Below are 13,953 nucleotides of genomic sequence, written 5' to 3'. Positions count from 1 at the left end.
TTTGTTTATATATGATTTGATGAAGAGCTTACATTGTTTGTGCTTTATAAATTACATGTTTTTATATGTTTCTTTCTTGAATGCATGATTTGTTTTAGCCTAGAAAGAATTTTTAGGCTCTTAAGGTCAATGTTAAAATCTTTCTACTTATAAATAAATAATATTTTTAAGATTACATAGAAAAATAAACGATATTTAAGTAAGCCCAGGAACACCCAGAAGTACTCGTGCATTTATATTTTACTTTCTCCTCCTTGTTAGGCATCTCTCTGCTTGCGGATCGTGGAAGACCACCGGACCTATTAGTGTGCAGCTCTATCTATAGGATGTTGTGCATTTCAAAGATAAATCTATTTTTAAGCCCAATTTTTAAAGTTCAACATTATGATTTTTGCATACAAAGGTCGATCAACATGCATTGCATTAAAACAACCTAAAATAATTAAAATTTTAATTACATTCGAACATAATTATCCTACATAAAGAGACCAATTATGACCTTCTCTAGACGTCGACCTCAATTTCCCAAAAACTTAAATAATAGCTTATTCATCTTTCATAAAGACCAGACTCGTGATTTTAAAGCGTCTAGATGGTTTAGCGTAGCTGGCACTCCAATGAAGACAAGGGTAAACCCAAATTTGCATTTAATTAGTTAAATTTGGGTTACTATCATTTAGTGTCTAACTTAGATTTAAGATCCGGGGGGGATTCGAAATCATAACTCCCTAATATCGAAAATCTAAACCAAAAATTCTAATAAAATATTGACTCAAACTAAAATATTCTCTAAACTAAAATGTAAAACCCAACACAAAAGAAAATATTGGGGTGTTTCATTAGGATTCATTCTCAAACAATCTCCTGCCATTAAGCACGTGGTACGTGTCCTCTGACCGACGGTTTCTTATTTCTTTCATACCACCCGAAAATTTCAAATGAGATTTCTACCTTTATGTTAATCGAGAGTATTCGTAGAAAAATCAAAACTCCTACAATGTAATTTAATGGTTTTAAAAACGTTTAGGTGGATTAGCTGGTAGCTCTTTCCAGGCAAAGCAGTAAATTAAAAGTTCGAGCTGGCTATGCCTTAGGTGAGGTGTAGTTCATAAATCCATTTGTACTACATTAGACTTAGGTTCAAGGCACTACCCCTAAGTAGTTCTCACCTTAATTCTACGGTTCGAAGCAGTTGTTGAATTCAGTCACTTCATAAGCCCTCACCTTCTACACCTTTCCTCCAATATATGTTGTTGGAATGTAAGCCTTAATATTCTAAATTAAAATAGTCAACTTAAACAAAAATCTAATTTTAAAATATAGAGCTCAATATATAATAGTTCGAGCACCTCTAAGCTTCCTCAAAATCTAGTGCTCAAACATTTTCCTCCTTTTGACTCTCATTCCAAAAAAACTAATTAAAGTTGATCACTACATCCTTGAAATTCCTAATTAACAAATCCTTAAATAAGAATTTCATGAATTTTAAAATGAAAATATTAGTCAATATTTTGATGACTCTCAAAGAAAAGAAATCATTAGTTTAATCAAAAGTTTTCTCAAATACCAAATGCTTGAGAAGGGCTTGCCCCTATGGGGCATCTGAATCCCAGAATAAAATAAACCCTATTCAACCAAATATTGAATAGGGACAAATCTCTGTTAAAATTAAAATTATAAATTTTGTTATTAAGTCTGTAGTGAAATCGTATTTTTATCCTTTGGGATAATATATTATTTTTTATGTCATGCATGATCACAAAATATACAAATCGTTGAGTATGACCAAATTTCTCCAACAAAATAATCTTAGGGTCATGAATGAGAACTATCCTTCAAAAAAAAGAGCCTCAAGCATATAATAATTTTATTTATGAAGAGGAATTTGATGCAAGAACTCAAGATAGCTATCCATCTCAATTATGTCAAGACAATTAATAATCAAAACAATCTTAGATAATGAAGAGAAGATGATTAACTTGAACTATAATAGGGTTAAATAAAAGCACATACTATAGATGAAAAATAGAATTCATATGCCTTTTTTTGCATTAGCTATTTGAGACGCGGGATTTCCTCGTCTGTAATTAAGTCAAAGTTATAACAGTTTTAGATAGCCTAGGTGTAACACCTAATTGAAATGGCAATGATTCACAAAGACTACTTGTCGAGTAACTAATAACCTCAACCATGATGGATAATCTTTAATGAATACTTTTAGTTCAAAGAACTAGTTACTTTTCTTCTATCATCAAAAGCCCTGGGTAGTTTTGTGCAAGTTCATCAACAGACTAAGAATGGCACTACAAAAGAAGTCAACCATTACGATCCTGAATCATTAGAGAACGCTCCTGGTCAAGCCTTAGAAATGAAATATTATCAGAGTTATCCTACTCCTAGGAACAATGATAAGTTGTACAATAACTCGAAAGCTAGCCCCTCTACACTCAACAATAACTCTCAATAGTCATCCTTTTGTAAAAAGCCTTCTATCGCTAAACTAATTCATCTAAATCAACCCTACTTATTCACACCACAATAATGACACTCACTTACTATAGATGTATCAAAAAGGTTGTCACATCAGTACACCAAACAAACACTTTATTGAACAAGATCCTAATGATCTATGAATTTTACAACAGCACCAAGAGCATACACAAAGTAGAGACACATATAGTCTTCAGATTTAAGTGCACAGAAAAAACTGTTCAAACATTTAGCATTTAACTGAGCTAATTTTTTTTCTTCTACAGTCCAATCAGCAAACGGTGTTTCAGTTCAAATTCCATCTACAAGTCTAGTTTTCCTAGTGTATCCTTCATGTACTAAAATTCACATACAATAGTGATGCAAGCAAAATTTTGAGAAGGGCCCCAATTTTTTGCGAGCAAATACAAAAATCATAATTTTCACCATCTATTAAAACAGCCACAAAATCTCTATATTATAAACTTGCAGGTAGAAGAACGAAATAAGAAGCCGAGAAGAAATGGAGACAAGCTCGCAAGCTTTCTCAAAGAGGAAGGAGGGGAGTTGGACAAAGCTCTCAAACTTTTCCAAACAACAAAAACCTGCAGGTTTTCCTACAGCTGTTTTGCCCTGTTTTCTATGCAGATTTTAGGTGTTGTTTTGCTTATTTCTGTGCAGTTTTAATTGATGCAAGCAAAAACTTGGGAAGGGCCCCAAATTTTTGCGAGCAAATACAAAACTTTTCTAGGTAATAGAAAAAACACAAATATACCCAAAAGAATATAAAATACAACAAATTAGAAAAATAAACCAAAACAACTTTACTTTTATAAAATAAAATGACACCTTACAAACGAAGCTTACAAATGACACAAACAAACTTATATAATAAAAACCTAAACAGGCATTTCATTTGCTTTGAGAAGAAAGATACATGTGGAATGGTACTTGCAAAGCGAAGAAGAGATTAGAAGTAGAGACGAAGAGCGGAGAAGCTCGCAAGCCTTCCTATACAAGGAGAGGAAGAAGTGGCATAGCTCGTAAGCTATCCAAGAAAAACCCTCAGATTTATTTCCAAAAATCAGCACATAACCATCTTTTTTATTCATACAAAACATCTCCTAATTATAAGAAAAGAAAGAAGCTAAACAGCCACTATATTAGGAAATATGGAAGACCAAAAGACACCAAATAAAAGGCCAAAAGACAGCAAATAGAAGGCCAAAAAACAGTAAATCTGCTGCAGCAAAAATTGCACATAAAATAGGGAACCATTTCACGGAAATCCCCACCCAACAGCTCACGGGAAAACAGCCAGCACAGGAAACAAAGGGGCAAAGCACGGGAAACCAGCCAGGGGCCACGAGAACAGCAAAAGCTGTAAAACCCGCAAAACGTCGTTTTAGACCTCGCACGCTTTTCAAAGCGTCGCGACGTACTTTAAGTGAAAATTTTGAAGTTGTCGGATTTCGACGCAAATGGAGGAAACAGAGAAGGAAGCATGGGGAAGGGGAAAAGCCAAACTTTTCCACATATAATGAGCTGAAATTAGTAGAGAAACCTTTTTGAATTAATGAGCTAAAGTTTCAACTTAAGCATTTATGAGCTAGAACCAAGTAGATCCCAAAAATTAGCTCCAAATCAAAGCAAACAATGCCCAAACCGAGAGCACCAGCAGCCCAAGGGTCAAAACAAATTCTCATATTGTTCTAACCCCCCCTTTGCATGCATCAGATACTCCTCTACTTGGAAAACTCATCTACTGTTGAGTTGTCTTTTGATTTCTTCTAAGGATGCAATGAAGGAAGTGCATCTAGCTCTTGAATCTTTGTCGCATACTTCTTCAGGATTTCATCTCGCTCTTGCTTGAATTGAGCTTGCAGAAATTTCTTCCTTCTCTCGAATTTCTCATCGCATAAGTTCATCCATCTCTGTATCTTGTAAAGCTCATTTTGTAGTGGATCCGTTGAATCACCTTCTGTTGGAATCCACCTGTCCATTGGTTTTGAGTCTTCAAGATTTTCTGGATTGCATTCTTCGATCTCTTGCTCATCTTCATTTTGTTTTTTTCATTTTTTTATGAACACAAGAAGACAAACACGAAATAAACTACTTAGGAAGACATAAAACAAGACTCACACACAACTATCATGACACACCAAGACTCACTTGACAAACCACACTCTGATACCATTTGATGCAAGCAAAAATTTGGGAAGGGCCCCAAATTTTTGCAAGAAAAAGAGTACTCTTCATAGGAACTAGAAGAGTACATGAAATACTAAAATTTAGACAAAATATGACTTTCAAAACAAAACACAAACTCTACTTTTATAAAATAAAAGGACTTACAAACTTTGACGCTTACAAACGTTTGATGTAAAGACAAAACCTAATGATACTTCTTCATTCCATTAGAAGAAAGATACAAGTGGGGTGTAAACTTGCGGGTAGAAGAAAAAGATAAGAAGCCGAGAAGAAATGGAGACAAGCTCGCAAGCTTTCTCAAAGAGGAAATGAAGGAGGGGAGTTGGACAAAGCTTGCAAGCTTTTCTAACAAAAACCCTCAGGTTTCTTTCCAAAAATCAGCACATAACCATCCTTTTTATTCATACAAAACATCTCCTATTTATAAGAAAAGAAAGAAGCTAAACAGTCACTATATTAGGGAATATGAAAGACCAAAAGACACCAAATAGAAGGCCAAAAAACAACAAATAGAAGGCGAAAAGACAGCAAATCTGCTGCAGCAAAAATTGAACAGAAAACAGGGAACCATTTCACGGAAATCCTCACCCAGCAGCTCACGGGAAACTAGCCAGCAAAGGAAACAAAGGGGACAAAGCACGGGAAACCAACCAGCACAGGAAACAAAGGGGCAAAGCACGGGAACAGCAAAAGCCAAGAGGAAATTGAGAGGGCAAGGAGGAAACCGAGAAGGCAACATGGGGAAGGGGAAAAGCCAAACTTTTTCACACATAATGAGCTGAAATTAGTAGATAAACCTTTTTGAATTAATGAGCTAAAGTCACAACTTAAGCATTTATGAGCTAGAACCAAGTAGATCCCAAAAATTAGCTCCAAATCAAAGCAAACAAGGCCCAAACCGAGAGCACCAGTAGCCCAAGGGTCAAAACAAATTCTCATATTATTTTGACTCCCCCTTTGCATGCATCAGATGCTCAAGCGAATGATGAAAAATAAACATACGTGTTTTTCAAAAATCGAAAAGGATTTTATCAAACAAGGGAGGTCTAGTGATCGAAAACCCTTCAGGTGCGTTACGATTTCCAAAAGTAGTCATGATTGTCTTCAAAAAGTTGTCTAAACCTTAATTTTCGAAAGTAAGCTCTGATACCATTTGAAAGTCTATATCGATTGTTAGACCTAAAGCAATTGTCCCAATACTAACCAAGAGGAGTGTGAATTGATAATTTTACAAAAACCTCCTAGAAATTTTATAGAAAATCATTTTAAAAATTTAGCACAATGAAAATTTTTATCAAACTAAAACTTTTCAACCACAAAAATAAAACATGCAGAAAAATAAAACTGCGATAAAATAAAAACACAGAAATTTATAGTGGTTAGGTCCAACTAGACCTACATTCACTCCCTGAATACTCTTTTTTCAGGTATTGCACTATTACCAAAGTGACTCTCCTTATGCTCTCAGAGTAATGCGGAGAAGCTTTTACAAATCACCTCTCTTCAACCAATCCCCGGTGTGACAGAGAACCGTCGTCCTTTCACACTTTCCAAGTGTTGGCAGAGAACCGTCGTCCTTTCACACCCTCCTAGTATCGGCAAAGAACCGTCATCCTTTCACACCCTCTTAGTGTCGGCAGAGAACTGTCGTCTTTTCACACCCTCTAGGTGTCGGCAGAAAACCGGATCTTCTCCAAAGATCTTCTCTCGAGCAACTTCAAAGAAGTAAGGAAGAGATTCGACAATACTTACAACGAGATCCTCACCTTTGGGCAACCTTATGAATCCTTCACAAAAACTTGCAAGATCTTTTTCTGCACTCAAACACTCCCAAAGCACTCTCACACTTACTCTCAAAGAAAAAAATGATGAAGTATACATTCACAGTCAAATTTTGGGATATTTTATACATAAGGCACGAAAAATTATCCGGAAAATTGAAAATTTCAATTTGACTATCCATGATCATTCGATACGATTGAAGATCGTACGTATGAATAGTTTAAAATTTGCTCGTACATTCCAATACAAACCGATTTCATACTCTGATTGACATGTGTACGAACTGACATCGTACAATACGATCAGTACAAAATTGAATAGATTCATCTAACATGATTCAGTACGAACCGATTTCATATTCCGGATAACGTATTATACAATATATAGTTTCACAATACAATATGTTTTAATCAAACCATGTTTGCTTGGTAAGAAAATGGACGAGTCCATTTCGTACTCTAGAAGTCGTCTGTATGATCCTAGAATCGTACAATACGAACAATTTAAAAAATTTATATGTTCGTATGGACGAAAAGATACGCAACCATTTTGTACTTTAGACATCGTCTATATGAGCCTAAGATCATAAAATACAAACAGTTCAGAAAAAAATTAGAGTTAGTCGAAACGAACTTGTATGTATCTATCTCGTACTCTAGACGTCTTCTGTATGAAGGTAACTTCATACAGTTTAACTTCATGCAGTAAGGACAAGACCTCGAAAATTTTCCTAGCATGGTTCGATTAACTGCTTTCTGGAGGAACACTCAAGCCATATCATCCCGTACGATCTAAAATCATACAGTGCAATTAGTTTTAAAAATTACAATTTTTTACTCCCCCAGTGTGTGTGTGCACGGTTACCCAATTACAATCACACTCTCTCAGACTCAAGAAAAGTATAAAAAGTACAGACTTCAAATACAATTAATCCTAGTCTAATCTGTCTAGATGTCTTCAACTGTCTGGAGTATGATTTCTCTAAAACGTTAGTACACATAAACAACAAAAATAATATTTTCAATATATGTTAGGAGAAACAATAATCAATACAATAATATTTTGGAATCATTAAAAACACACATGATATGAAAATATAGTTATGAAAACTAAGTTGCAACAATATTCACCAATATGATATGCTCTAAATGTGGTTGACCACTCATTATGAACCTTTTTTGTTTGTTTTCAATGGTTACAAGTGAACACGGTTTAAAATTACGCAATAAGAGGAGCGCCTCAGCAAAATTTCGCCCCTTTAAGCTTCAAAGCCTACGCAATGAGTTCAGGATTTGAGGTGTACGCCTCATGTTTACTGAGGCGAGCCTCGCCTCAAGGTTTAGAGGTGTCCGTCTCTAAAAATTAAAAAAAAAAACTAACCTAATATATATTTGTTCGGTTCGGAATCACTAACCCTCACGAGGTCTTCCATCATTTTCCGAAAATAGGTTTTCTCCCTTCTTCTTCGAGCGACCTTTTTCCCTCTTCGTTCGGCGTCAACTTCCTTCATCGTGAGTTGCTCTTCGCCTATTGCTTGGAGTTATCTTCTAACGCGAGTTGGGCTAGAATCTCCTTCGACCAACCGCTGAAAGCTCTTCTTCTTCGTGGTTCTGCAATAAGGACCTCCATATTCTGCTGAGTAAGACTCCACATCAGTCTGTCTACCATTGTCATTGTGTTTTTGCTTCACTACGCTTTTGCTTCAATTTTGGTGCGCTTTCACTGCTCTTTTGGTTGCGCTTTTAGTGCGCTTTTGGTGCGCTTTGCTGCGCTTTTAATACAATTTCACCGTGCTTTCACTCTTACAATAAAAATTTGTTCCGGGGGTGCTATCGCCGGAAACCCCTGCAGGGGCGCTGCCCCTTGACCCCGTGACTCGTTAGCTGAGTGGTGGATTCAATTTGGCGATGAGACTCCAGAATTGCAGCATTTTGTTATGAAAGTTTTGGGCTTGACACGCTCTTCATCTAGCTATGAAAGAAATTGAAGTACTTACAACCAAGTGCATACAAAGAGGAGAAATCGCTTGTCCACATTGAGGATGAATTCACTAGTGTATATTATGTACAATAGGAGACTCAAAGATAGGAATTTAAAAAAAAAAAGAATTAATGGAAGATGAAAATCCTTTGTTTTGCGAAGATGTGGCATCTGATGATGAGTGATTTCCTGCATGCTATCTGAATTACAAGATGAATATTTAAATGTTGATTTCTTTGATGGTCTTAAAACATCTACATCCACCACAACTCAAAAACAAATCAAAAAAGTTATATAAATAATATAGTCTTCTTAGACTTTAATTAATGTATTACACTATTATTTATTTTGAGATTGTTCAAAAATGTTTAGAGAAGAGGAAGATAACTGATATTGAGGAAGGACCTGATTGGGAGACATTGGACTCTATAGGAGAAGAGGAAGGAGAGAGAGCAGTTAATCATAATGATGATTCAAATGAAGACCCCCTTAGTGATGACAGTGCTGATGACTAATGAGTTCTTATGTGATATCTCATTGCTATTTATTTATGGAATTATATGTTAATGAAAAGAATATTGTGATTTGGGAAAGATGGAGTTTGAGTTGAACTATATTTCATGTTGTCTTATTATTGGGATATTTTGATTTCACTTCATATCTAGTGCATTTTTATGTTTTATATATTATTTACTCATTAGTATATACAAAATTTATCATTTTCTTTACGCAATTTTTTAATTTTGAGACTTAACGCCTCAAAAAGCCTTGAGGCTTACACCTTGCCTCAAGAACGAAAAACGCCTCAATACCCGATTACGCAATTTTAAACATTGCAAGTGAACCTATCTTAACCAATGAAAATATTTTATAGTTTCAATAAATGTAATTAAAATTTATCATGCAATCTTTTAACAATATAGTTATCTAAGCAATTTTGACATGACAAATTAATTGTGCTCACATAATTGAGCTTTAGACTAAGTGTTGCTTGAATTGTTGTGACACTTGGGCTTCTCCAAAAGAGAACTTAACTCATACTCTTAAAGACCAATGAAGCCCATTAAATATTAATATTTGTACTCATCAAATATAAATATGTGTATTAAATTAATGCAAATGTAACATGCAGGAAAGAGGTGTAGATCAAAGGTACCATGGTTACTATTGTGAAAAGGTCACGTCCAAAAGAGACCACCATCAATCCAACCCAAAAAAGTTGGAACAAAAAAAAAAATGACAATGCTGCAAGCCAAAACCATAATAAATTCAACCCCCAAACCACCCCCCCCCCCAAATATAAGTATTAAATGTTTGGATGAGGCTCACAAAGATGATTATTTCAGTAAAAAAAGGAATATCAGTATTAAATCCACGAGCACATCATGATTAACATTTAAAAACTTAGATACACTACCCACCACGATGGCATGTTGACCAATGTGGCAAACTGGTATAAAATTATAGGATAATGAAAAAAACTTTTCTAAACTATAAATTAAACAAGATTCATAAACTAAAGAACATGATTATAGTACCACGCCCAAACTAAGTTAGCAATACCCTTCAGCAAATCACGATATACAAATTTGCATTTCACATAAAATGTGTGTGAATAACATGACATTTGTACACCTTACCAAATACTTATCAAGTTAGCAGTGCAATTGGCAAACCAACCTTGTTAATATATAAACCAACCTTGTTAATATATGACACACAAAAAAAATTGACTGATTAACACGAAATCCGGATAGCACAGTTTATCCAGAATAAAGAACAAACTATGAAATAAAAGAAGAAATCCTCAATAAACTATTAAACGGTATAGTTGAAATCTAGTTCAGAGAAACCTTACACATTTTTTCTGTTGCAGTTAAGCATGACATCATGACAATGCATGACAAGCTGCATAAATTGATGATGACTATATTTAGGTAGTTGTATGGAAGTATCAAAGTCATGATTCAACAGAAAGGGATAAATATACCTTATTATTGATTTCCAGTCCAAGAAAATTTAAATCGTTCCTTTTTTCAGCCATCTTTAATGGAAATAACCCGTTTCCTACAGCATTATTAAACAAACTCTCAGAAAAGTTATCAGGATATTGAACAGAACTTGAAGCAAATACAAATTAAGATTAAAAATATAACCAACTATTTACATTTGTTCCTTCAGTCCATCGTAATGTTGGTGCCATATAAATTGACATGTTTGAGGGACAGCACAGATTTAAGAAATTTACCGTTTCTTCTGGGAATAATTAAAAACGGTGATTTAAAGTTTCAATTTTAACTTCCAAGTTTTGAAGCCTTGTGATTTACACAAAACATACTAAACATAACCATGTCAAAAGTAACAGCGTCTATCTCCAGAATAAACGAGCAACGTCATGTAATCAAGGCAGTATAAACTAGAAATATATGAGCCCAGCTAGTATGCAACTCGTGTGCATATCATTGATCCACTGTATTAAGCTAAAGCAGATATATACGCAGAGCAAGGCCTCACAACATTGCCAAGAAAATCGCATTTCAAGGTTAAGTACGTTTACTTATTCATTTTTTTAAGGAAATCAAATATGGACATTTTGATTTTCATCCGTTGTCCATCTCACAAGTGTCATAACAAATCTTTCCTTTTGTTGAATCACAAGGCGAGGGGGCCCAAGACTTTGACAGATCAGCAATCCGTGGGCTGTAACCATGAGCTACAATTGAAGATTTCCTCTTCTGACTCCAAGATCCGGGGGATATAATTATTAGAATCAATTAGATTAAATGACTCTCTTCTGTTTATTATAATTAATTGAATTAAATGTCATTTTTTTTGTTTATTCTCCAAGAGAGTATATATATATATATATAATCACTTCAAAAAATAAAATTTGAATTCAATTTCCCCTAAATAATTTATTCATGGTATCAAAGCTTAGGAAAATCCTAAGCCTTATCTATGTGCCGATGGCAAACCTTCCTCTCTTTCTTCCAACCTTCAGCTGGCGATAACTCTCCATCATCTACCGATAGCCTCTCTTCAAGCACGGGTAGCCCTTGCCCAAAATTCATCTTCACTTTCAACCAAAGAAACCCAACCATGTCCATGAATAGCGATATCTCATCATCCTACCCAAATATCACCGATCTAAACAGCAAAAACTATGGATCTGCATACAACTCTTCTTTCCATCTCTAATCACAAACCACAGATTTAATAGGCAAAAATTTTCGCAATGGTCTCAATTGGTGAGAATGTTTATTTGCAGGAGAGAGAAAAAGGACTATCTCACTAGTAAAGCCCCAATGCCACCGCAAACCGATCCTGTCTACAAAAAATGAAAACTAGAGAATCATCATATCATGTCTTGGCTCATCAACTCCATGAATGTAGAAATCGGTGAGAACTTTCTTCTTTAGGAGATGACCCAAGAAATATTGGAGACCATTAAAGAGACTTAATCTAGTTCCGACAACACTTTTGAGCTTTTCGCAATTGAGACCATCATTCGCGACTGCCAGTAAGAAGACATGACAGTAACTCAATATTTTAATACTCTAACCCGTTATTGACAACAATTAGATATGTTTGAACAGTATCAATGGAAATGTCCCGGAGATCATGCACTTAACCAGAAGATTGAGTCATAAAATGGCTAGAAAGAATCATGCACCAAGCATCTAATTGAAAACATTATCTCCTATAGTAAATAATCAGACACTTATCAAGTCTTCCTTTCCAAGTTGGATGATGTGTAGATTTCGACAAATATTCAAGAAGTTTTGAATCACCCAGGATGGAGACAGGCTATTAAAGAAGAAACTATTGCTTTGGAGAAAAATTAAATAGGGATTCATGTCATTATTGTTCGATAAGTTTTACGCTGGCTGTCGACTACCTAACGCAACCCTCCACTTTTCTCATCCAGGACTTGGGACCTGGCAACGGCAGTGTTAATAGAACACAATGGAGAAAAAGGATTCATGTAGCCGACCCCACGTAGTGGGATAAAGGCTTGATGTTGTTGTTGTTGTTGTAGAAAAATTAAATAGGGGTAATTACAAATCTCCAACCAGGAAAAAAAGTTGTGACCTACAAACGGGTGTTCACCGTAAAGCACGAGGAGAATGGTAGTGTTGGGAGGCTAAAAGTTAGACTGGTTGCAAGAGGATTCACTCAGACTTATGAAATAGACTATTAGAAAAGTTTTGCTCCTGTTGCAAAGCTTAACACCATCAGGATTCTTCTTTTCTTAGCAGCAAATTTAAATTGGCCCCCACATCAACTAGATATCAAGAATGCATTCTTGAATGAAACCTTGAAAGAAAAAGTCTACATGAAGATTCCAATGGGTTCATAAGTCTTATGGAAGGGTCAAACTGTGTAAACTGTTGAAATCCTTATATAGATTAAAGCAGTCTCCTATAGCATGGTTTAGAAAATTCTCAAAGTACGTAAAAGGCCATAGTTTTAGACAATGCCAGACAGACCATACCTTATTTGTAAAGAAGGTAGAAAGAAACAATGTAGCATTACTAATTGTAAATATGGATGACATCATCCTTACCGGAAATAATATAAAGGAAATAATGAAGATCAAACAGGCTTTGTCCAAAGAGTTTGAAGTTAAAGATCTATGATCACTAAGATACTTAGTATAAAGATAGCTCGATCAAGCAAAGGTATATTTGTTTCCCAACATAAGTATACCTTAAACTTAATGAAGGAGACCGGCCTGCTGGGATGCAGACCAACTAGTACACCTATGGATCTTAAGAAGATCTTGGGATAGAAAAGGACGGGTTTCCAATAGATAAAGGAATATATCAACGTCTGGTAAGAAAGCTTATATACCTCTCCCACAATCGTCCAAATATTGGGTTTACTATGATCATGGTGAGCCAATATATGAGTAATCTTATGGAGCACATGGAGGTAGTACATCAAATCTTGAGATATCTTAGGAACACTCCTGGAAATGGACTATTATTCAAGAAAAATAAATATAGGAAATTGATCAAAATAGACTATTATTCAAAAAAAATGAATATAGGAAATTGATCCTTTATTTTGATACAAACTGGGCAAGAAGTCAGGTTGACACTCAATGCACCACAGGATATTGTTCATTTGTGTGGGGGAACCTAGTGATATGGAGGAGCAAAAAAAAATATGTTGTAAAATCTAAATTGAGAGCATTAGCAGTTACTATTTGTGAAGGCATTTGGATAAGACAAGTATTGATTGAACTAGGAATAAAGATTGAAGGCATGATAAAGTTGAAATGTGACAATAAAACCGCAATCTGTATGGCCAAGGATCCAGTAAATTACGAAAGATCAAAACATGTTACCATTGATAGACACTTTATACTTGAGAAAATAGAGAACTTAGAAATTGTAGTATATACGCCAACTCATGAACAACTTACCAACGTTCTAACAAAGGCACTATCGGGCTCTCTACTTAATAAGTTTGTTTGCAAGTTAGGATTGTACAACCTGCACAACC

At 35.1% G+C, this 13,953-nt stretch overlaps 1 protein-coding gene across 18 annotated transcripts in view; it reads right to left on the bottom strand.

Annotated features, from left to right (window-relative positions):
- The window catches only part of LOC110102223 (phosphoglycerate kinase), a 103,448-nt gene that overhangs the window by 12,192 nt on the left and 77,303 nt on the right, over window positions 1–13,953 (bottom strand). For 16 of the 18 annotated variants that reach the window (XM_028698261.1, XM_020830462.2, XM_020830449.2 and 13 more), the window contains 2 exons: window positions 10,433–10,509; window positions 10,301–10,350 (listed from right to left, as the gene is read on the bottom strand). In XM_028698261.1, coding sequence (XP_028554094.1) covers window positions 10,301–10,350; window positions 10,433–10,509 — 127 coding nt within the window. Of the gene's footprint in view, window positions 1–10,300; window positions 10,370–10,432; window positions 10,510–13,953 lie in introns of all 18 variants that reach the window. The other 2 variants (XR_003701935.1, XR_003701934.1) reach the window with 1 other exon arrangement.

This window comes from Dendrobium catenatum, unplaced genomic scaffold (assembly GCF_001605985.2).
Source record: "Dendrobium catenatum unplaced genomic scaffold, ASM160598v2 fragScaff_scaffold_1059, whole genome shotgun sequence".
Taxonomy (NCBI): domain Eukaryota; kingdom Viridiplantae; phylum Streptophyta; class Magnoliopsida; order Asparagales; family Orchidaceae; genus Dendrobium; species Dendrobium catenatum.
Note: the sequence above shows the minus strand (reverse complement) of the source record. Positions and strands in the feature narration are given on the sequence as shown.